The sequence below is a fragment of the Drosophila biarmipes genome, chromosome 3R, assembly GCF_025231255.1.
Source record: "Drosophila biarmipes strain raj3 chromosome 3R, RU_DBia_V1.1, whole genome shotgun sequence".
Classification (NCBI taxonomy): domain Eukaryota; kingdom Metazoa; phylum Arthropoda; class Insecta; order Diptera; family Drosophilidae; genus Drosophila; species Drosophila biarmipes.
Genome location: NC_066616.1, coordinates 17,586,333 through 17,611,410, shown reverse-complemented (window position 1 = coordinate 17,611,410; position 25,078 = coordinate 17,586,333). Strand labels below are relative to the sequence as shown.

The following is a 25,078-nucleotide window of genomic DNA, read 5'->3' as shown; positions in this document are numbered from 1 at the left end:
GATTTGCCACCTGGGACTTGGAGCTTGAGTACTGCGGGCTGTCGGGCTGGCCATAATTTAATAGTGCAACGCACCAATGCAGCTGCAATTTCATTTGCATTCGCAGGGCCCACATGAACCGTCGCTGACTGGATTTGATGCTCTTTCTCCTCAGCCGGTTAATCAATTGGTTTTACCTTCGCCAACTTGGCACAACCTGTTGAACTGTCGCCAGGCAACTGACGATGTGCTGGCTCCATCTAATTCAATATGCATTGATTCTATTGCCGATGTTTGATCTCATTGCACAGATTCTGCTTCGTTGATTTATCACGCTTGTGTTGTGAGGGCAAAGAAAAATGCTCTTCAGCGAGTAAAAATCAGTTTCCAACTCGATAAACAAATTTATATTTATTTGCATTCCCCAATGCAGGGCCCTAATTGGTTTTTCTTGTAGAAGAAAGAAGAAAACGACTCCTTCATGCCTTCGCCTCATTAAATTTTCAATTGTTGCCGCGACTTAATCAATTTTGATTGGCCAGCACCCACTAATCCTTAAGCACTTACGACCCAAACATAGATATTAATGGTTTTTCTCTGTGAATCTTAATGCCGCACCATTAGAGGCGATTACTATGCGGTTGTTGTTGCTGTTCATGGGGATGGGCGGCGCCCAATGGCGAGTGTGTGGTCAGTTCTTGTGGCCTGGCATTTTACAGGAAATCAATGGACCGCCCAAGGGGGCGTAAAATTTTATTAGCGCAAAATGATTTCATGTGCCAAATATTTGGCAAAATTGACGCCGATGGTCGGCGATGGCCGGGCTGTCCCAAATGGCGTTGCTAATGGCAGACATTAACGGGGCGTATGCGCAATCTGCGTTGTCATGCAGGACACGCGTCGCCACTGGAGTTGGCTTTAAGTGCACTTTGCCCTCAATCCGGCCAGTGTGTGTGCAGTTAATGTCCGCTTATGGATGGGCTACAATGGCGATTACGCAGCCAAGTTTGACTCATCTTTTTTGTGCTGTCCCGGGACAATATAGAACAGCATTGATTTTTGTTAAATTCGGTATTGGTTTTCCTAAAATTAAACCTATTTAGTCCACTGGATTTTATATCTTTTTGAAATTATTTAAATTTTATGCGAAGTTTGATACACAGGCAAGTTTTTAACAAAATAAATTATCTGTGAATTGTACTTTGACCCCTAAATCAAATGTAAAAATCATTTTTTTATTAGGACTTAAAAAACTCTGTTTAATGTCATAAAGGTGTCTAAAAGTATGCAATAAATACATCAAATTGGCCTTTGTAAATGAATTGATAGATTGTTGCATACTTTTAGACACCTCAAAATGGCGTTTCAAAGTGATTTGAAACCTCTTATGAATGGGGTGGTTGTGCATACTATTTAAATTAATCACTTATTAATATCATTTACTTATCGTTACTTATAGGTATTTGGTACAACAGTGACCACCGCGATTGGGTACGCGTTGCCGGACGATAGTACCCATTGTACCCTGTCAAAGGGTTGAGACCATCATCACTGCGCAAATCATCCTCCGCCAGCAGCAGCAGCATCAACAACGCCTGTCCCCCGCCGCCGCCCACGCCGCACCAAGTAATCCCCGCCAGCAGCAGCACTCCGCCCCACACCCATCCGCAGTCGCATCCGCATCCATATCCGCACCATCCGCAGTACAAGGAGCACCAGCACAGGCGCAGCAGCACCTCCAGTCACACCAGCCACGCGGAAAACTCGAGCGGCTTGGCCACCAAGCCGGCCATCAATTTGCTCGGCAATCACCTCCAGGCCAACTACTTTGAGTTCCCGCCCACCGTTCCCGGCCAGGCGTTGTTGCACCACAGCGGTCGCACCGCAGTATCCACGCCCTCGCTGAACTTGCAGCACCATCCCAGCTCCACGTCAGCATCCGCATCCAAGTCCACAGTCGGTGGTCAGTACAGTTCGGCAGTTGCAAAGGCAGCTGCCTCCACAGCCTGCGCGCTCCTTGCCACGTGCCACGTGTCCAGAGATTCCGATCCCGATTCCCCCCGCCATCAGCAGCACCAGATACATCAGCACCAGCACCAAAACCCGGAGGACCAGCCGCCAACCGCAAACAAAATGGGTCGACGCGAGATAAAGCGCTCCAATACCAGTGGCTCCACCACCAGATCCTACGACAGCGGCAGCGGTGAGTAGTCCATGTGCCGCGAGAATTTCGTAATAACAAATATCTGGGAGGGGATTGAAAATGCCAGGGGATTGTTGCTGCAACACGGTATCCTAAGGATGCCGGAACCTTTATAATTTTGGTTGTGTTTAATGAAAAGGTATTTAAGGCTGATTTATAGAAACTACCAAATTGGAGAATATTTTATACTTGTTCTCAATTATTTGTTTTCGGATATAAAGTTTGTACTCAACAAATGATGTAAAATCATATAAGTTATTAACAATTCCGAAGGCCTTAATTCTCTTGTAAGCATATCCAAGTTACCAATTTAACATTCATACAAACCGTATAAAATACAGTGGTCACTGACATTGTAGAGGGTTTTTCTAGAATTACTTCGTGCCAGAGTTTACCATTTTAAGTGTTTTTGATTTTAATCCTTAAAATGGTGAACCCACCAAATCCAACTGTAGGGGATCTGCCACTAGAAAATACTTAGAGAACAACGGCCAACGCAGATCCATTCGGTTGAACACAAGGGGCAGTGGACGGAACACTGCGTAATCGCCTTACGTCCTGTGATTGGGTCCTGAATACCAAGGGAAATGGCATTAGGCTGGCAAATTAACTCAGCGGAGATTTGTTGTCAGGCTGTCGCTGTCCTGCTTAGGACTGTTTCCTGGGACCTCTCCTCGAAAGGTGTTGGGGTGAAGGAGTAGAGCTCGAAATGAAAAAGAAATAAATTAGGAAAGAACTTCAACCCGAACAATCAATCGATCGGAAATTACTTTCATGAATTGCTCGAAGTGGAAAAGGTAGTGGTATACCAATTATAATTAGTAGTTATTATTCAGAACTCTGAACATTTTATTTTCAATAAAGCTTTAAGTTATTTAAGTTGACAAAATTTAACTACAGAAAAAAATACAGTCAACATCACTTGCTTTAATTCAAAGCAAACAAGGAGCCAGAAGAAGAACTAATTAAATTTAATTGAGAGCTGAAAGGCTTTAATTGGATGTATAGACATACCCATACTCTTCCCGCTGATTACTTGCACTTGAATATTTCTGGCGTGAGCATGAAAGTAAACATATGTGGTTAGTTTGAAACAGAAGAATCTTTATTGATTAGGGTTAGCCCCACTGGCAGAGCCGACTAGAAATTATGGGTTTATTATAAGTACGTTCCGCTTGTAATCCGGGAAGCATGAGGGTGCAAATGGGGCTTTTGAAACGCGAGGCTCGTGTCACCGAGAGATTTGCAGTGCAGATGTGGACTTATTGGGACTAATCCTGCGCAGCCTACGAGCAGGTGGATATAATGGTCGAGATGTTCTCGTTGCAGCCGTGGTGGTGGAAGCACTCGTACTGGGATCCAATATTTCTCTGCGAGCAGCAGATCTTTGAGGCCCGCTGGCAGATGCTGTTCTCCTGGTAGCCAAAGTCCTGTGGGAAATGGAAACCATCTGCCGGGGATGCGGCATGTTTGAGTATGGTGGTTGTGGCTTTTGCGGTTAGCTAGCTCACCTGTCCTGGATGACGGACGTCGGGGGCGAGAGGCTGGGGCTGGGGCTGGTCGGGATTCGGGCTGGGCGAAGCCGGGGGGCGAGAAGCCGCCTAAGGGCACGAGATCGTCTGCAATTAAGAGGCGTCAGCATGTAAACCATGGCGCTAAAGTGCAAGTTAGTAGGTGCTGGATGGGCTATGGTGGTGTATGGATGTGTGCACTTTCACCAAATTGAGCGCCTCTGTTTGTTCACTCAATTAATAAACGGCAGCCTCGAGTTCGGGCCGTAATGAACAACAGCAGCTGGGGTCATTACACTGCGAGATGTTGTATGCAGCGTACGAAGTACAACTTAGGCACCAGGAAATGTATGTATAAATTATTAATACTGGTTTATATCCAGTATTATTTCCCATTAGTAAAGAAGGTTACACTGTGTTCTATGTGTACATGTGCCAATTATGCTGGAACAACGTAATTTTATCCCTCAATAAACCGCCGGAGCATTGCAGCTGCCATTGGCTTTGCAGGTGTAAATTGTGTCCTGCGACCCATGATAGACGGCCAATTAAAAGATAGACCATCGATGGCCAGTGGCCTCCTGGCAGTTGGTTAATTGATATGGCTGAAGGGATTGTGTAATTGCAATTGAATTGTGAGCGGATTACATGTCTGGACACTCGATTGGCAGCCAATTAAACAAACATATTCAAGTCGTATCGGTAGATTGGCGAATTTTAATTTGGTTTTTGGATGAAGTGAAATTCATGCGATAATTGACAGATGAGGCAATAATTAAAGTTGGTAACCAAACCGTGTGTTAGCTGGATAGTTTTGATTGTTCTGCTGTGTCCTTCACCGGGTTATCAAAGCTTAAATAAAGAGAACAAAAACATAAAAGCATGCAAAAGTCGGGGAACCAACTTTGAGATACCCGTTACTCACTGTTCTGTGTCTTTTTCAGTTTAAAAAGGTCTGGCAATGGTCCCCCTAAGCTAGTTTAAAGCTTTTCTTAGGCAATGTAAAAAAATATCTTTAAAAAATATATATATTCTAGCAACATACACCTACTAAACAAACCCCTTTACCATGCGAGTAACGAATATATTTAACCAAGCTTTTATCTGGCACTCTTTGATATCAAACTTCTGTGTTTAATGGCAGATTTATTAATGATAAAATTATGATTTGAGAAATTGTTGTGAATGCAAAACATAAATGATTTGGTTTTTCATCTCAAAGCGGAAAAAGATATATATGTATATTTACAAAAGTTAGAGCTTAATATATGTTCAAAATAAATTAGGTTTGCTTTCGAGACTTTGAGAAATTTTTATGGGAAGCAGAGCCGGAGGCAGCGCCTATTGGTAGGCATTCAGGACCTTGATAAGCGCACCTTGCTTCACGCTTTCACTGGCGCACGGATTGATGTCCCAGAAGGCTCCGTGGCAGCCGAACGCCTCGAAGCAGTTGTACCTGACCTTCTTGCTGTCGGCGGTGCAGCAGTTCACGATCGCCCACACGCACTGGCTGACCTTGGGCTCACTGGCGGCCGACGGGGCAGCCACCTCCTCTTGCGGCCTCTGGGAGGGGGCGCCAAATGTCGGGGGACGCGGAGCTGGCGGCTCTCGGGGAAGCGGGGTCGGAGCCCTTGTGGTCACTATTCACAAAGATGATAATACATATGTTAGGTCGGAATAAAGATAAAGCGATAGTCGGAGAGGCGGTTAGTTGGCAGAGCCCTAGGTTATTCACGATTCCAATGGCTTGTAAGGAATTTTGGTATCGTATATATTAATAAAACTAGAAAATCTGGGGTGGGAGCATAATTGTTTGTGGTCACTATACACAAAGCTGGTAACACTTAGATTAGGTCGGAAGAAAGAAAAAGCGATAATCAGAGCGGCGGTTAAATGCCAAAACCATAGGTTATTCACATCACATTTAGTAAAAACCCAAACACCAGGAGAGGAATAAAGTAAATTCGCTTTACATACGTATAGGTCGCCTGGTCGTAGTCGTGCTTATGTTATATATGGAGAAATTCGCTAGACTTTGATCTGAATTGTGTATCAAGTCAAATTCACCTCTATTCTCGACGACAACGGAAGTCTGATCTAAACGATTGGGAGGTCCCTTCAAATTGGGTTTTTTACCCTGCACCTGGTACCGTTTACTAGGATGAGAGGAAAGAAATTGATCATTCGATTCGTCTACGTTTATACGTGTAGGTCCATCTTACAAATAGATTAAAGCTGGCACGTTTTGTTTTTGGGGTGTCGAATAGTAATATTGGAGGACATATTCATTTGGATAAGTTGGTAAATAGGCCTGTCGTCGCTGGCGACTGTGGTACTTCTTGGGATGCTTCCCCGCGGCCTCTTTCTTGACGGGTTCCGCCAGCTCGGCGACTTCGATGGGGTTGACCAGAGGAGCCTTAAGGTCTTCCTCCAGCACGATCGGCTTGTCGGGCAGGATATCGAAAAGGATCTGGTCCCCGTCGTTCTCCTGCTGGGGCTCCTCACGATGGTGATGCGTTCGCTTGTGCTTCTTGTGGCGAACGGGACTGGACTCGTTCTTAGTGGGATCTACGCGAAAATGGAAATAAAAATAACAATTGGTACTCATTCGTTCTTAATATGAGTCACCTAAAAGTTAATAAATGGCTAGCAACAGTTGTTGAAAACATCGATTGCACTATCGATACTTTCGATGGTTGTAAAGGGCAGTGAAAATTAATAGAATTGGCCAAGATCGATAGTAATACTTCCGCAAACATTTTTTAGAATAATTTTTTGGTGTTTTGAAATTAACAAAAAACATTTATGGGTTTTCTTTAAGTAATTTAATTAATTTTCAATAGTATCGATACTATCGATGGGCTAATATTGACAGCCAAAACTATCGAAACTAAAACTTAATGCCTTGAATTAATATCTGTATCGACTTACCATAATCCTCACTGACGAAATCCTCCTTGTACATGATCACCGGGTGATCCTTCTGCATGACGCCATTCACGAACTTTACTTTATGGATCTGTCGGGGGAAAAATGATTGAGTGTGATACAGTGTCCGACTGCATTTCAAGCTCGAGCCGGGCACAAACCTCCACATTGTCGGCATCCGGCGGTATGATGGCCAAGTCGTCCTCCGACGAAGGACGACCGCTAGTCTGGGCCACCAGGGCGAGCAGCAGGACAAACAAGAGAGCCGGAAGTCTGCGGCTGGTGCTGCCAGTGGACAGCGCAGTTCGATTCATCTCCTTCGGTTGGCTGGCGGGTCTGCAATTGGCAGCCAGCAAAGATTGTGCATTAGTTCAACTTTGCTCTTGCAGTTCAATCTCAATTATGTACTTGACCCCCACCCATCCTACGCCACAAAAACAAAAAAATGTATAACAAATAGCAAATAAAACCCCCTCGAAACTCAAACTCAAAGTGAAACACACATCAGGCAGGACAACCGCCGATGGCAAAGTTTTGAAGTTGTAAATTTTGTTGCGGTTTTGTTTTGGCTTCTGGGATCGGGATCAGGATCTGGCCCCGGTTCGGTTTGCCCCGGCTTGGTTTTGGGGTTTGTTTTAAATTAGACATCAAGTTGAGTTCAATTTTTCTTGGCTTTTGTTGCCCGTTCTGCTCTGTGGCAAACTTTTGAATTACTTTCGTTGGCTTTCTGTTTTGCTTTTTATTCCCCACTCCCCATTCCGTATTCCTTATTTATTCTTATTTTTTCTGGTCCCTGGCACGTCGAAAGCTGCCAGCCATAGCCCAATGAGGTCGGGCTCGCTGAGCGTTTCCAAGCGGAAAAACTTGTTCGACACCGAAACACAATGGCTCAGCACTTTAGGATTTTAATATGCTCCAGCACACTGCTCCTGCTGCAGCTTAAACTAACCGACTGCTTAATCGGAACGAATTTCCCTGTCCAATGTTTCCGATTCTTTCCTTGCTCTCTGGCCGATGAAATCAGACTGAAGCGACTGCCCCGAACTGCTTTTCAATACGAATGATATGCATCCGGCAGAACAGATATTTTCCACGAACTTCAATGTCTCATTCCCTAGGAAAAGATAAGAATGTACCTTCTTGCCGGTAAACAAGATATCAGCAATATCACCTACATACGTCATTAATTAAATGACCGCACGATGACTAAGAATTCGTGAGGAGAAGTACCCGCATGGACAATTTCACAATGATTTTCTTGACAGCTATACTATATATAGAATTTCGTATCTTGAAAGCACTGAATCATTTGAAATTACTGTTAAAGCAGATGGCAATTGTTAGCATTATTCTGTGTTTCAAATCTTAAAGATTTATTATTTCCATTATTTTCTTATTGGTTTATTTAGCATTACGCTAACATTTCCCCCGAGCAGTGTTACTCGCCAATCTAATTTGACTTTATGTTATTGGTTTATGGCAGCACATTATTTATTAAACGGAAATTCCGTATAAAGCAGACATTTCCTCTGCACAATCTTTCTCGCTAACAAGACAAGCAATTAGATGAGAAAAAGCATTGCATTACCAGCCGGGGAGAAAATCTGAAACCGCAGGAAACGAGCTAACGGAAATAAGAGTGAACTGGGAAAAATGGGAGTGGAAAAAGCCGGGAACCCATAGACCATGTTAGATCATAAATCACATCTGAGCCCCCCATCAAAAGCCACATGGAAATGCGATTTTTATGCTGGCCATGTGTAATTGAAAATTCCTTCACTGACGATTTACCTAATTGAATTTGCACGTAATAATTACCAATCGATTTGCATATTTTGCTGCAACAATTTTGTGGTGATTGCCAAATTCTCATTTCGTTGCGGATCAGATGGGAAAATTCGGGCGGCCAGAGAAAATGCGAGTCAGCTAAAATAAATTTGGCAAAATGCATTTTCTCCTCCTTTCGGGCTGCAGCTGTTGCCCATAAAAGTATGCTAACGGATCCACGGATGCAACTATTTATATACTATATGGCGTGTTCGAAAAACCCACAAGCCCACTTGCATAAAAATCCACACAAGTAACCCTGCTCATTGGAGCTGAAAATATTGGGTCAGGACACGAGCTGCAACAACACAAGGACCTGGAGCGGCACACAAACTCGATTCCCAAATTGTGTGAATAGCCGTCGGAAATTGTAAGTTTGTTGGGCGAATATCCCTCGATTTGTTGCTACAACAACGACCCTTCCAGTGAGCCACAAGTGGCCGATGTATAAATGAGCATGGAAAACAAACTGCCAAAAAAGGGGAAAATAAAAACAGGATCCTATGCATCATGAATATGAATAAACTGGGGAAATAAAAGCATTTTCCCACTTGCTAACCTCACATGTAGCCCCTGTCCTCCGGCTTTTTCTTCTATGCCGCTTATAGAGTTCCCATTAAATATTCAATTTTAATATTTTCACAGACCCAGTGGAAAACGAAATCGGAGAAGTCCGCTCTTAATTGGTTTTCGGGGAGGATTCCATATTTAGTTAAGCCATTTTTTCTCCATTTCAGAATTTTAACAGTGACCGCAATTTTCGGGCAATTACTATCTGCCGAATGTGTGCGTTGGATTTTTGAAATCTTTTAACCCTGGGTAATCCAATTTCGGCCAGAAACTGCAAGTAATTTTAATTGGGTTTGCAGCAGGTACATTTTTTGCCCAGCTAACTGAGTAACTGTGTGAGCTGACAGCTCTGCTTAATTGGGTTTAGTTGATGTAATAAAGCGTGGGATGAACCATCGCAATTTAGGTGACCCAGGTATGCCAAGGCTCGTCCATTGGCCGTTTTAAATGTGACGCTTTTAATTTAGCCAAATGTGTTGGTGCATTATGCATAAAGCGATGACTGTCCACTGACAGTTTTAATAATTATATGCAAAGTCCTGGCAGTTCTCACCTCAGCGCACAGTTGACCGACCATCTGTGGCGCTTCACAGAGCCAAATTGAATTTTGAAGAGTGCCACGTTGCAAAAGAGAGCTGCCCCAAATTCAGGCACCCACGTCCACCCCAAGGGGCACATGCTCTACATCCTCTACATCCTCCACATCCTTTACATCCCCCACATGCTCCACACATGCAGCCGAACGTCGATTACCACTCATTAGAAAGTTATCGGCAGCGGAGCGAGTGCAATTTAGCCTATGGCCCATGGCCAGCTGGACTCCGGCTGAACCCGGGCGAACTGTGACCTGGGCCGGAACCAAAATCACTGGAAGCCGGAGCCGCTTACCCGTAAGAGCGGCCATTTGGTCGCAAACACTGGGGCCCCGAAAAGATGATGTGGGCAGCCAAGTGTAGCACAGGCCCGCCTCCCGCTGCAAACAACCTAGCCACCAAGGCCATTACACTAGCCAACATAAAAGCTTAACAGAGGAAAGATAAAGTTTATAAACATTTTTAAATAATTAAAATTTTTTACGTTTTTAAAAATGTATTAGAGTTACAAATAAAATTTGTAAAAGTATATTAGTATTTAAAATTAAGTTGGGGCTTGGAAATCAGTTTCGAAATTCATTCGGGGTGTCTAAAATATGAAGTAAAAAATATTTTGTTGCATACTCTTAGACACATTAAATAATAAAACTAAAAGTTTGACATCACACATATAAAACATTTTCTTAAAAAAAATATGATGAGACACGAATTTCTTTGAGATGCGTTTTAAAAAGCAAATTCTTCTTTTCAAAAAGACAATCAAAGTTTTACTGCCCAGTGTCACTGAAGCAACATGTTCTGTGGCCTCCTCCTGCGGTTACTTTGCCTTTCGAGCCAGTAAGCGAATGGCGGGCCAAGCCATAAAGTGGCACGGAAAATCGGATTTCATTAGTTTTTTATTCATACCGATACAGATAGGGCGATAGGTAAAAATACGGGCTGCGCAAACAGCCGGAAATGTTCGATCGGAGCGAGGGCTGCTAATTGATATGGAAATTCGACTGCTGGCCCCGGGCGAGCAAACTCATCAAAGTCGGAAAACTCATTGCAGATGCGATTAAAGGCAAACACAGTGGGGTAAACATGCAGCGAGGTAAGAAGACGCTTCAATCGGAGCTGCCGCCGTGCCATATTGAATCCACTGTTTGCTCATCTCTGACCTAAAAATACGCAATAAACTGCTTGGCTTTTTTCTTGGTAATGCTCATCATGACGGCGCTGCCGATGAACAGCGAAAAATTGTAAGTGAAATCCCCCGAAACCGAATGTGATTTTGAGAAGCTTTTCGTTTTCGCTTTAATGCTTATTTTGTGTGTGTACACCCAGTGTTTACGCTGGCCTTAATGGTATTTTCCTCGGAATATGGGGGGTCGAAATTCGTTCATAAATTGTTTATGCCCGAGCAACACGTGGTGCTGCCGTTAGATGTGGTTGCCTTTGTTCCCCCTAATTGGCTTAGCAACCTGACATGGCCGAAGACAGAGTTATCCTGGGCGTTTTCCGAGCTGCATTCAGGTGTCAAAGTGTCGCACGTCGGGGCCAGTCACGTAGTTGCAGGGGCAACAGAATGCAAATGCTGTCATGCACATGAAACCCCATCGCATCCTGAGCATACTGCATAATTCCGATGTTCCTGTCGATGCCGAATCAATGTGGGTCAGTCCTGCTGGCTGCGCTCGATAGGGTTGTAATTAAGCTGCTCGGCTGCCTGTTTTTTTGCACTTGCTGCACGACCACATGTCGTATGCGTAATGCGATTTGGCCGCTCAATGGTGCGTATACGTAACATGGCCCTGGCCTGCTGTCAGCCGCCTTTTTCGTTTCGGTGTTTCGCTCTTTTTGTTATTTAATGCACACACAAAACAAACGCCCTTCTTTCCCCGGCAGCTTTCTGCCCCATTGTTGCCGTTTTTACTGTGTGTGATTTTGATCTGACTGGAAGCTTTGCCCCGCAGCAGCCAACTTTTCTTATTATTGTTCAAAATGAAATTTATGCGGCACGCACACAGAGCAAAGTGGGGCATCATCATCATCCAGTGGGAAACAATGCAAGTGGAAAATGTTTTCTTCCATTCTTGTCAAGTTTTTGTTGCTCATTCCGCTTGAAATGGAGGCGGCTCAGTGCAATATATATTCCAACATCTATCCAACGGGGATGAGGCACAAAGCACAGTGATCAATTCCCCGGGAGAAATGTGCGGGGTCTCTTTACCTTTGGCCTGAATCAAGTGGGTTCCGGTGAGGGTGGGGGCTGGGGTTAAGGTATCAAAACTTGGTTATCATATGCCCCTTCAACATCCGTCAGGCCAGTCGGCCCTCAAAGGAGCGGCCAGTGCAGCATGTAGCCCAGCTGTCATTGGGCTTTGTAGCCGAGCGGTATGTTCTGCTCCTGGCTGGCAAACAGGGACAATAACGAGGCAAAACAAAAACAGACTGGCTGACACATTCATGGGAACTTGGCTTCATTCGGAATGCCCAACATCCGAGTTTTGCGATGTGACAGCAAACGCAAATTGCACAGCAGTGCGGGAAGTGGGGGAGGACGGGCGGTGGGACCTGGGAAACAATATCAACATGTTAAAAGCACAACAAGTGCCAGTCTGCCAAGGACCAGCTAGTTGCGGTCTGCCAGAGCCCCTGCGCCACTCCAGCCACTCGAAGCGCCGCCAAAGTTGATGGCACTTTGCGAGCAACCACTTGGCTACTTGGCTGCAGTTCTAATTGCAAAAGTTGCGCAAAGCCAAAGCCAGCGAAATTATATGCACTCAGCCAGCGGAATGCGAATGTCTTGGCCAAGTGGAAGTGGCTAAAACATAAATATCCCTTCCCCCCGGCGGAGTGGGGAATGGGGAGTGTCAGTGGCAGGCTGTCCTTATGAAATATAACTGAAAATAGATTATCAGCCAAGGTGTGCTCGTCGCCAGCCCCCGCTAAGCACGGCCAATTCGCCTAATTGTTATGTCAACGCCCGGCCCACGCGGCGTATGATAAATGCCCCTAAGTAAGCAGCTGTGCTTACAGCTACTTACGCAGGCAGATCCTTTGTCCTGGCGACAGCGCCCCGAGCAATTTGCCCCATCGGCTCAGCCGTCATCCGGCAAATCGCCGTTTTTATTCGGCGTGCTTTGCATTTGTTGCTCGGATTAAAGGAGATGTACTGCCCTATGAAGATTCTACGTTCTTGTTTAGTTAGTATGCTATCTGTCATATTGTGTAGGCTATGAATGGCAGATTATTGCAGATATTATGCTCTACTTTGGTGAGCCTAGCATTATTTTTCTCATTTAAAATTAATAATATCCTGTGAGTTGTGGCATACAATGTCTTTAAATGGTTATGGTTCTCAATATAAGTAGTATATAAAATATAAGCGTAAGAAATATAGTGAGCTTTAATAGGATGATGTTGTCGAGTAGTGAATATATAAATCCGAAATTGGGACATAATATATTAAAATCTTTGTTTAGGTTGCAAAAATATGTTTATTTGAATTTAAGCATTTTATTTATTTACCTAAAATTACTAAAAATTGTTAGAAAAATTCCTAACCATGTTATATACCTAAAATGAGACCGCCATCAAAACTTATTCCTGGCAAACTCCCTCTAAATCATTTTAGCCTTGCAAATATTTGTCGGATTTCTAAATTTTAAGCTGGAATTATGAGTTCTTTCTTTTCTCCGGGACTTATGTCCGGGGTCTAGCCTTTGTCTGGCCCCGGGCTAAACTAATAATGTCATTCGGCGAATGCCAGGATGTTGGCTAACTGTCGACCGAGCGGCAACGCACAATTGACAGCTAAATTGTCTGTCAATTTGTCTCGCCGGCTGAATGCGTTATCCTGTCCATTCCGAGTGAGTGAGAGCGTGGCCACGGCGCAGTGTTGTGATGTGGCCATTGTTTAGTTTGGCCGGGACTGACAGATTGCCATTATCATGGCCGCTGTTGCCGTTACCCACTGTTGGCCACGTCGGCTACTACTTATTGCTGATGCCGCACGCTTCCGCATTTGTGCGGCTGCCAAACTGCGGCTCCAATGGGACTCCCTCCAATATACACACTATACTATATGGCCCTACATATTTGTTTAGTCGCTTCAGTTCGTTCGTTATTCGGGCACATTTTTCGGGGCTGCTTTGAATGGCAAAGTTCAAACGGTGGCTCAGCCACCCAAGTAAAATGGATCCGCTGTCCTGGAGCCGCACTCATCCCATATTATACCATCCCATACCATCCCGATTCCATCTTCCTGTCTCCGGTTCTCGGGCCCCATGTGTGTGTGCCCGGCGAGTATTTCGCTTGGTTTGCCCCGCATTTGTTTGTGTACTTTGGCACACGTCTATTTGTGTTGCCTTTCGGGCCTACAATCCTGGCAAGGACAAGGACGACTACGACTGCGAGCCTGGATCCGAAGGATTTGCAGCCTCCTCGCGTGCGTGTGTGTGGGCCTCTTTGAGCTCTTGTGTTTGCCCAACTGCGGCGTTGGTGGCAGTTTCTTGAATAATGCAGAATAGTAGCATCAAATAACGGCACCAAAAGTGACTTAAAGTTTTAATGAAAATGCCGCCTTAGCCCGCAGCCCCCAAAAAGCATTCATACATTAAATATTAAGTGGCCTTATACAGCATTGCCCCGTAGTGCATATTAAATGTGGGGCATAAAAAAATACATCCATGCGCCAGCGGCTGCGCCATTAAACTTCTGCCTGGTGATTTTCAAATATTAATTCAATTCGACGCTTCAATTGAATTTAACAGCACAACAAATTGGCATTTTGTACTGAAACTTTAGCTGCCATTTGGGCCCTGGAATTTATGGGGCAAATCAAAGTCCCCAAACTTGACCGGAAATATCCTGGAATTGTGGCTGCTTATTGATTGGGCCATTGAGGGGGCGCTTGCTATCTGTGGTCCAATGTCGGACGACCACAAACTTTTCATTATGAGGTGTTCCGGCCATCTTGCGGTCTTGTCCCAATGACCAGGTAAAAATGCTGGCTTAAAATCCACTTAGCTGGGAGTTTCAAGGTGGATTAGGCGCAGGTGAAACTCACTTGTTTACTTCTCGAGTGAACAACATTGAGTAACTCTGAGTAAAAACATTTACTCAGCTTTAACATTTCCAATTTCCCCTATTCATTAGCTACAACATATCAATAAACAATGATGCCGTGCTCCATTTAAGGTGGCATTTGTCAAAACACCAAGGTGGTGACTAATGCGGATTATAGTCGGCTCGTGTCTTAAATTAACATACATTCATTATGGACCACACCTAGGGATTAGGTGTCCGCAGGCAAATGACGCATCCCCCCAGAGAACTGGGAAATGCAATTGGCCATTGTCACCCAACTTGGCCCGAAATGCACGGGCACGTTGCACGCTTTCAATAAATCTGGGGCGTGTCGACATTTTCGACTTCTCGATGATTGATTGGGCGTTGATGGGCGGTGAGGCGGGGGAGTGGGCGTGGCCGGGGGGCGTGGTCGAGGCACCCACAGACACGCGCTCACAAAGTGCGGCCAATTAGTCAAACAGAAAGCGTTCTCGCTGGGAAGCTAGTCCTTGCCAAAACCCGAACTAATTAAAACACGCTGAGCAAACTGGATGGTTTTCGGGATGAGGGATTGAGAATGGGTTGGGTGTTTTTGGGTTTTGGGTTTGGGGTTTCGGGTTTCGCTGGGGAGTGGTAATAAGCACGTGCCACCGGGATTAGCGAGGTCGAGACGTTTAGTTGGGGTTATTGATGGGCGGGGCGGCGTGCCACGCCCTTTGCATACAAATCCACGTCCGCCGGCGGAAGGTCAGCGGTAATCGAGTGTGACAAACAAGCCAAATATTTGCAGGCATTACGTTTGCCAAAAATCGGTAAATAAATTCAAACTCCCCCCGAGTGATTCATTCGCATTTCAGCTTAATTTAGTGTGATTAGCCACCAGGATTCCCAAATGCAGACAACGGCTAATGGCTTATGGTAATTGCGACGAGCTTGGCTGGCGAGTAAAATTTAGAGAGAATCTGGCAAAGCCATTGTTCCTGGATTTCACCTTCGCATGATCTCATGCTCGTGACATATTTGCGGCTCAAACCATGGAGCATGACCAAAATTCGTATGATCTTTTTCTTGAGCTTTAGAAACTCCGAACCCATTATTCATTTTAATAGCTGTACAATGTACATCCAATTGCGGATGCTCATTAGCCAGCGGATGTATAAATCGCAACCTAGATCTGACTTTGAAATGGCACATGCTACTTAATTGTAGTTAAGTCTATTAGTGGTTTTGCTTTGTGTAGAATGATATTATAATTAAACCATAATAAAGGTGTTTCTTAAATTGCACAAAAAAAAAAAATATGTGAGAATATATAAAAAGAGAATATATAATTTCCGTTTTGAAGGTGTTAGGGTATTAGCTCTGCGGTTGCTCGACTTAATCACGTACTGACGTAACTGGAGCTTTTAACTCAACACTCATTCAAAACCATTAATTTGTCGTTTTAATTATAGGAATTTGTTGCATTGCCTTATTCAAATTACACTCTGGCGAGAACGAGACTCCAGTTTTAATTGACGATTTTCAAAAGGTGCTTGAGAATGGTTTGTATCTTTTGATTGAAAACTGAAGGTCGTTGACAGGTAGTGTGATATTTAAAGCTAAAAAGAGATGAGAAGAATTAGCCTTTAAACGGTCTTTACAAATAATCGAACTGGTTTTAAATGCGATTGCGTCAGAGCCACAGTAACAACTGGTTGGCCAAAGCCATGCATCACAGCTTCGATAGTTATTACTATTTACTGCATGCAAATTAACCTTTTAATGAACTCTGAGTGCATAAAACTAGGAATTTCCTGGCTTCCGTATATCATGGAAATTATGATTTCACTAACCGCAACGCTGAGGCAGTGAGTAAGAGTGACAAACCACAACACTCGTGGGAAAGATGTGTGTAGTGTGTGATCACCCAACCTTAATAGGAGGCGCGTGCCTGTGGTTTTGGGCTTGGAGAAATCTAATCCCAGTCAGACTGCAGGGCAAGTTGTTGCTTTAGAATGAGTTACACACTCTGCCTGGGAAGATGAATATTTTCTTTATAAATACCGCAGGCGTTCTAGAAAGTGGCCACAATGAGCCATGGGCAAGTCATTCCAACTTAAGATTCACGACCAATGTTTTCAGAGTGAGTAATTGAGGTGGAAAACCAGGTATCTCGGAATTCCCTGAGTCTACGACCGATAAGGGTTTTACGACGTCACTAAACGATAATAAATACTACAAAAAACCAGTGTAAGGAACAGGCTGTGTGTGCCAACAGCAAAATGGCAAACTAAGAGCCGAAACGGAATCAACAATTAAGACCGAGGTAAATAGGGGCTCAAGTACAAACAAAAGCCCGGGATTCCCCTGCTCAAGAACGGTTGAACTTGAAATATTTGTGGACCAAAAGGGCACTCACACGCACACGGGGAGTCACTCGCACACTGACAGACACGTGCAGAGCTTTAATTATGTGCGAAGCGAAAAGTATCTTTCAGATACTTTCAGTATCTTTCAGCTCCAATGAAAACAATGGGCGGCAACGACACGTTTCGTTCGCTGTTGGCCAAATTATGTGATGTTTTGCCCCGCTCTTAGCCCCATTCTCATTCTCAAAGAAGCAGCCAAAGCCCAAAGACAAACAGCATACTCGGGCCGAAAAAAAAGCTTACATATGTCGAGGCATTATTTTTTTTGCCTTTGTGTTTTGTCAAATTAGCAAAAACTGGTTTACGCAGGTACTCTGCTGAGCTGGAAGCCCGAAGAGCGTCGACTGGGGAACTTTGGGGCCGAAAAGACAAACAAAAGCCGTTTTGCTCATTAGCCGCCTCCGCGCCGCTCGCAGTCAAACAAACTCTGCCCGTCGTTTTCGCTGATATCAGTGGGATGAGCGGGAAGGTCGAGAGAGTTGTTAACCCAACCCTAAGCCAACCGCCCATCAACCCATATTCCACTAAACACTGATGTATTGCGGTATGAACTGTCATCTGTGCAGTCGCCCATCAAGTGGAGCAGGCAGGCGGCTTATTTATGGAGGGTCCTCTGTCTGGCTGCCTGGCCAGTGGATATGGGTAAAGATGCCAGACAGATCCAGTTTTTGAACAACACTCTGTCTCAGGAGCCTGAGCTCCGCACTTTCACGGCCCGCGAAACGAGTTTAACTGGCTAAAAGGCGTTTTTCCCACTCTTACGGCTGTTCTGATCAATGACAATCGTGCTGAAAAATATAAATACTTATCCACAATTGTTGATTGCTTGGCATACTGCCTTGTTGGCTTTAATTGTATGCACTTCGTGGCGAAGCTGTTTGATAACAACTCACTCGCTGTTGACTCTAGATCGAGGCGTAGCTGGGTAAACAGTTCAATTATTATATAATTTTAGCAACACGTTTTGGGGCCCTAGTGCTTTACATATGATGCATTATTATTTTTATATTTGTTTAACAATTAATTAAGTTGTTTCAAAACGGTAAAATTTCAGTCTTTTAAATTTATTCAGAACAACCAACAAATTTTTAGAGCTTACTCATTTCATATTTAAAACTTTAAGTTTAATTTGAAAAGGAATTTAAACATTTTAAATAATTCCGATAGTACAATTCCAAAGCTTGAAAAATTATTTTAAAAAACTTTAAGTGTTTTGTTTTAATAAGGAATGCAAGCTTTTAAGAATGCCCTGCAATATAATTTGAGATAGATTAAATTGAAATTTTTTTAAAAATTATTTGAGGTTATTAAAGTTTAATTAACTAAGGAATTCGGGCATTTTGATTAGAATTTTTGTTTAATGAGTAGCTATATATTTTCTAGCAGAGTACTTTTCTCATTAAAAAAATGTCATGGGCTATTCCAAAAAGCACAACCATAATCTTTGCTGTTCTTAAAAACTGTTATCAGGAAATGTAAAAATATTTGTACTACTATAAGGCAAGCTACAGCCAGCTAAATTATCAAGAACAAAAAATTCTGTGAAATTCTAATTTTTATGCAAGCTGGGCAAAAATTTAGAGTAAATAATGAGGTACATACTTGAACAAAAAATCATACCCCAGGCAGGCGAGCAGAGGGATAAAAAACAAACATGGATTGGATTAATTGCGAATTTTATCTGGAATTTTGCTGCACTGGCAAGAAGCGCCAGCCGACGAGAAGGCCAACTGGTCGAGAGCCAAATGGGCCCAGCCAATAAACCAATTAGAAGCAGAGGAACATAGTGCCCATGCCTCAGCCCATAAATCCGACTGGGGAGATCGAACAAAAACATATGGCAGCGACCGACCTCGCGATCCCACGATCTCACGATCCCACTTTTCACTTGAAGATTCACTCGATATAACAGTTCGTAAAGAGCTTTATTCCTTCGGCTGATTTTAGCAATTGAACCGAATAATTTTCAGCTCAATTGGCGCTTTGCTTGTTCTCGATTCTTTTTGGCATGTTGTATGTATATCCACAGTTTACATATATATACTATATTTTGCTTAGGTCTTTGTTTGCTTTTCTCATTTGTTGTGCTCACGTTTGCTGAGTTTTTTGGCTTTTTATTTTACTTTTGAGTGGCTTTATGCTTTCCGCGGATCGGCCCACAGCAATGCTTACCGCGAGATATTTCACACAACTGATGGGCGATTCTCCGGCTGGCGGTATATGTATGAACCTCGCAGTATGGCACTCGGTAAAAAATAATAAAAAACCGAGAGCATTATGGCTCTCTTAGCTCTGTGCTCTCTTAATAAATAAACTCATTGTAATATCTGAAATAACATTGGCGGGCCGATCAAAGTTTGCCAATAGTACGTCATGATCATCGCAGGAGGCAAAGTCCACCAGCAATTAGAGTTTCCCAGACACCCACAATGCGCGTTCTTTGTTTATGATTCACAGCAGGAGACTGACAGTGCACTTTCTTTATAAGGGAATGTCCCTGACAGAATCCACAGCTGGTTGGTTTTCTAATTATGAATTAGCGCAGCTAAAAGCCCATGTTTATTTAGATGAAGCGCTCGACTGATGCGCAGTGTTTTAAGTCACCGCCAGGAAAAGCCCAGGAACGACCCACGGCTCAAATCGGGAACAGAAATATGTCACGTTTTCATGACATCACCGACGCAGAAACGGACTGACAATGCAAATGCTAATTGCATTTTCGCCATCTCAACGAAAAGGCCATTAAACAGCGCTCGATTCAGGCTGGAGTTTTCCCATTCGTTAAGGGTACGAAATTATTGGCGTCGTGAAAATGAACGGCCATCGAACAATAAAAACCAACAGGCAAATTAACCTACATACCGTGTTGTGTTTAAAGTAAAGGTTTTTGAAAAGAATTTATGATGCTATAAGGACTTTAAAAAGTTCAAAATGTGTCTTCGTTACTTGCAATGTTTTGTTAGTGACGGTGGGATCTAATAATTTTTAACGTAACTTTTTGAAAGAATTTTTAAATATCTTTAAGGACTTACTTCAGTTTAGTCCCATTTTAGTCAAAGCAACACCATTTTGAGAAATAATATAGTATTGCTAATTATATTTTATTTTTATAATGATTTTAAACTATTGAACTTATTTCAGTCAGAGAAAATTGAACTGCCAACTATAGAATCAACAGGTTTAAAATATTCCACCGTAGCCAAAGCACAAACATTTTGTTTGTAATTTATAATATCTAATCATTATACAAAAATTCTACCTTCTATAACTATAATTAAGAATATGTATTTTTTAAATATTTAATAATTGTAACATTTTATTCATAATATTTGATTCTGAATAAACCAGGCAGAAACATCATAAACTGATTTTACCCTTAAGTGCTATCTTTAGAGTAAAATAAAAACTGTTAATATTTTCAGAAATTAAAAAGAAATTAGATTAGAAAAAATGGAAAAAATTCCATCAAGAAGGGAGGTCTGGTTCTTTAAAAAGCGACGCAACCAAAGCGAACCCGAGACAGTCGTATTCCGATAGTGGCGGTGGTGCTGCGGGTAGCGCGCTGTTCCACAATCCTCAACGAATTTTGGTCGTGTGTTCGAGTCCCGGCGCGGTCGGTACGAAAAATAAAAATAAAACAGGCCCGTGCGATGCGATTCATCAAGGCATAATAGTTTGGCTTTCCCATAGTCGAATAATTTCCGCATGAATCGCAGATTAACAAGGGTTAATGCGCGTGTCTACTGACATTTCGAATAATGAATGACAGTGTTTCGTGCAATTTCCGTACAATTATAATTATTTTATCGTTTAATGTGCATTGTTTTTGGTTCTTTTCCGCCACAGCAACCACAAACTTTGTGGGCAAATTCACGCAGAGTGTGCGGCGAATCGTGCAGGATGTGAAGGACGAGGGGGCGCCCAGTGGCATGACGCGGGACGAGGTGATCGAGACCAACGAGCGGCTGCGATCCCTGCGACTGCGCCTGGAGGAGTCCTACGAAACCGCCAAGAAGGCCCTGATCAACCTCATGAACAAGTACGGCGACTCCAAGAGCCAGCGCAACATCTTCCAGCGCTACCCCATGCTCAAGCTGATGATAAAGGTGGGTGAAAATAATTCTGGGTACTTATCTTCTTAGGGTCGTGTTTTAATACATATATATGGTGGAATTTGTATTTTTTATCTGCACTGGGCACTGTATTGTAACTGAGAAAAATACGACTTCGTTGAGGCATGTTAATCTGTTGTTAATCCCGAATGTTTTTTATGTTTTTATCCGTTTATGAAGAAACGGACGCTCAGTTCCTCAGCCTAATTTTAGATAAAACAAGTATCGACTATCAGATACTCGTTACTCAGCTTTAAAAAGCAAAAGGGAAATCGAGATATGTAGGAAGCGAAGCGAAGACGCACCTGATCAGGAACATATATGTACTTAATGGGGTCGGAAACGCTTTCTTCCACCTGTTACATACTTTCCGACAAATCTAGTATACCCTTTAACCCTTTGAGTAAGGGGAGGTAGAAATTAGAGATATGCTAGCTAAATATAATACTGTAATGTATTTTTTGTGGCCTGCAGGAAGTCATCCGCCTGGAGACCCAGTACTGGACCCTGGTGGACATCCCGCGACAGGAGAAGCAGGAAACTGTGCCATCCTACGTGATGAGGGCATGCTCTATTATGGAGAAGACCCAGAAGTCCGGCGAGGGGGTAAAGACATCTGCCCGCTTGGCAGAGGAGGCGGCAGAGCGGCGGGAGCGGATGGAGAGACTAGAACGTGAGTGCATCATTAAATTTAAAATTGTTATTAAATAAATACATACATAACTTAGCACTCAAAAACAAATACTCAAGACCATACTAAGCTTTAGTCATATTAAGATTAGCAAAACATTAAAAAAATTTTGTTAAAATGAAATGTGTATGACTCCCCGCAGATATGACTACAGCCCAAATCGAGCATGAGAACACGCAGCTTATAAACGACTTGTACCGCTTGCTGAAGAAGTATCTGGGCTTGCGACACCTCATCCGAGTGCTGAAGGTGAGTGCGTCCGGCGCATGCTGTGCATTGTATCTGCCTAACCCCAACCCCAACCGCATCCGCAGGAGGAGTACGGCAGCTCGAAGATGTACCCGATATTCCCACGCTACACCATGCTGAAGGACATGATAAAGGGCATCATGCACGATCCGGACTACATGGAGGTGTGCCACGAGACGCTGGCCAACGCCAACTGAGCCGAGGGCACCGGAAATGGCAGGCGTCGCATGAGTGTCATTTAAGAGGGCCCAAAAACTAGTAGCAATACCAATACAAACAGCAGCACACACGAAGGGAGGCCCCGGGTCCCGTGACCCATGACCTCGACTCGTGTGTGCATGTATGCTGAATTCGCATGCGAATTTCTGAGTGATTCCAGGAGTGTTTTAGAAATTTCCGAACAGCTTCTCGCTCCGCCGCGGCCGGCGGATGGGAGTGTCCTTCACAAATCTCTTTCGGCCCTTCTTCTAGCCAACACTCAAAGGCAAGCCAAGACAAACTAATCAACTAACCAACTAACTAACTATACCCAGAGCCCAACCACCCACCTACCACCACCAACTGAACAAGGAACTATTTACACTACATTATCGGATACAAACACTTGGATACTCTTCGGCACTAAAGTGCCAGCAAACAAACTAAAAGGCATTTATTTTAATGAACTTTTGAGAGGAATACCATGTAAAACCTACAAGATACAAAATACAAGACACAAGATATTTACCTATAAAAATAAACTAGTGAACAAAGCGCTCAAGAACGATGAACCAGAATATCAAATGGAAATCAAACTTTGTGTAATTTGTATGTGCTACTTACAACAAACTGAGCCTAGTATTATATAAACCAAGGAATATATACATATAATGTGAAATAACCACACTAATCTACAGCAGTTGATAGGGAGCATTGAATGGAGATGGCCAATGACATTAAGATAACTCTCCGTGTTGGCCTGACTTTTGGATTTTCATTTCCTAAGTAAAGAACTGGTCGTTAGCCACTAGCAGAATATTGTAACAATTACCGAAGTGTATCAGATTATATTAACTAGACCCGCGCCTAGATGTATTACTTACCTAGTTAGACAATATAAGGGAAATATTCCCAATCGATGTGAGCCAGTCTCGACACCTTTTAAGGAAACACCAAAAGTCATATCCTGTAAACCCATTGTTGATTTCCAGTTTTGCCAGTATTACCCCTACTATTAGTAACAAGTAAATGCTTTATGTGTGTATCGAAACGTTCAGCTTTAAGTCCTCTTCGCAAACAAGCCGAAATGCAAATGTGTATTTCGTAAATTCAGTTGAGATGTGTGTGTTCATGGCTTTGTTGTTGTACATACCTGGTAGCTTTGTAATCCCCCGACTCAAGGACATAATGCAAACACTCGAATACAAAAGACCAAAGGAAAACCTAGACGAGCTTACAACTTTTTACGAGAGCTAGAAACCCGCAATTTTCATTTATGTTACTTTTCGATGGGAAATCTATTTATTTACTGCTCCAAAAGGTGGCAATTCGCAGGAGTTCTCGCCACAAAAGAGAGGAGAAACCCTTCCTTACTACTAACTATAACTCTACTGACACACCCACCGATACACAGAGCATACATATCTGAAAATGGGCAAATCAGAATCAGATTCGAAAAGCCGCAGCTATCAATGAAAGTGCAATTGAGTGCATGAATTAGTCGAACAATTGTTTGCCTGTCCATTATATGCTTCGCAGCCTCCGATTGCCGGTTAATTTACCCCTTTAAAGTACGCATTATTTAACCGCCCGCCTTCCCCAGCGAAAGTATAGCAACCCTATGACAAAGCTAGCCTTCAACAACCAAAAGCAAAAAAAGAGCTGCCTCGGCAGGAAAACATTTATAGTAAATAAATAAAAATAGATAATTGTTGGAAGAATAGCAAATTAATTATGCAAAATCCATACTCTAGAGCGAACTAACAAAATTTCATTTAGATGGTTAGGCCTAAGCGATGAGTTCCGTTGTTTGTGTAGTTAAATGTTGAGCATTAAATTTGAATTTGAAAATGTTGTCGCAATTTGCATATGACGAGGGGGTACAAATGATAAAAAAAAAACACCCGATATATAATATGAAAACAGATAACACACAACTATGCAATTATAGCTAAACTAATTAAAACTAAACTGCAATGATCAGGTATTAAAGTTATGAAGTTTAATCAAAATAAATTAACAAATGAGTGCGTGAGCGTGTGTGCGTGAATGAGGCCAGGACTAGCGCATTGCAATATAGGATACAGATACAGGATGAAACACTTGGGGAGGCAAACATAAATACTATAGTTATATATGGTAATGGTATTCGTATTATTATACAACTTATACACGATAAACAACAACATATACATACAGACCCACATGAGGAAACATGGGCAGTCCGTACTCCTACAAACCAACAACTTCGTACAATTTTACCTTTTCAACATCTCAGTGTCTAACAAAAAGCATTAAATGTATCTCCGCAAGGAAGTTACCAATATATTGGATGTATCAGTAAAAATATGTGTCAAGACACCCGATAATATGAGCAAATCGATAAATATACTGATATGCAAAAGGAAAATCCACAGTTGTTTTATTTATGCATTTTCATTCTCTATACTTAACCTAAAATAAATTGTAAATGTTTTAAATTTTCAAATAAAGATATCAGTTATAATTTTGCAGGTCTGGTAGCACCAACTAACTGTTAACAGCGCTTACTAACACGCCATCTATACAGTTAGATTTTAACAGTTCGAGTTTGCCGTATCCCCCAGGTGGAGTGTTAGCAAACTGTATATTTTAACAGCGCTGTTAATGGTGGATAAGGCGAACTCGAACCTGGCGAGGCGAATTGGAAAATAATTGGGCCATCTGGCAGCCCTTGGCGAGGAGTTTTGAATTATCCATCCCTAACGGATA

At 42.9% G+C, this 25,078-nt stretch overlaps 2 protein-coding genes across 7 annotated transcripts; one reads left to right on the top strand and one right to left on the bottom strand.

The window, feature by feature from the left end:
- Positions 1-1,336: 1,336 nt before the first annotated feature.
- Positions 1,337-24,737, top strand: LOC108031051 (uncharacterized). The gene is made up of 6 exons (XM_050888407.1): positions 1,337-1,375; positions 1,492-2,182; positions 20,924-21,183; positions 21,664-21,862; positions 22,023-22,129; positions 22,195-24,737. Exons 1-6 carry the CDS (start codon positions 1,337-1,339, stop codon positions 22,324-22,326), a joined length of 1,428 nt encoding a protein of 475 aa, XP_050744364.1. The 3' UTR covers positions 22,327-24,737.
- Positions 3,266-19,398, bottom strand: LOC108031607 (uncharacterized). 6 transcript variants are annotated; one of them, XM_050888387.1, is made up of 8 exons: positions 19,250-19,398; positions 6,783-6,957; positions 6,625-6,712; positions 5,916-6,261; positions 5,761-5,849; positions 5,070-5,333; positions 3,694-3,801; positions 3,266-3,632 (listed from the first exon to the last, which is right to left on the bottom strand). In XM_050888387.1, exons 2-8 carry the CDS (start codon positions 6,933-6,935, stop codon positions 3,469-3,471), a joined length of 1,212 nt encoding a protein of 403 aa, XP_050744344.1. In that variant the 5' UTR covers positions 6,936-6,957; positions 19,250-19,398; the 3' UTR covers positions 3,266-3,468. The 6 variants fall into 6 exon arrangements, with proteins under 6 accessions (XP_050744344.1, XP_016960681.1, XP_016960679.1 ...); XM_017105192.3 differs by having other exon boundaries at positions 5,671-5,849; positions 19,250-19,396; XM_017105190.3 differs by having other exon boundaries at positions 5,671-5,849; positions 19,170-19,264.
- Positions 24,738-25,078: the final 341 nt, after the last annotated feature.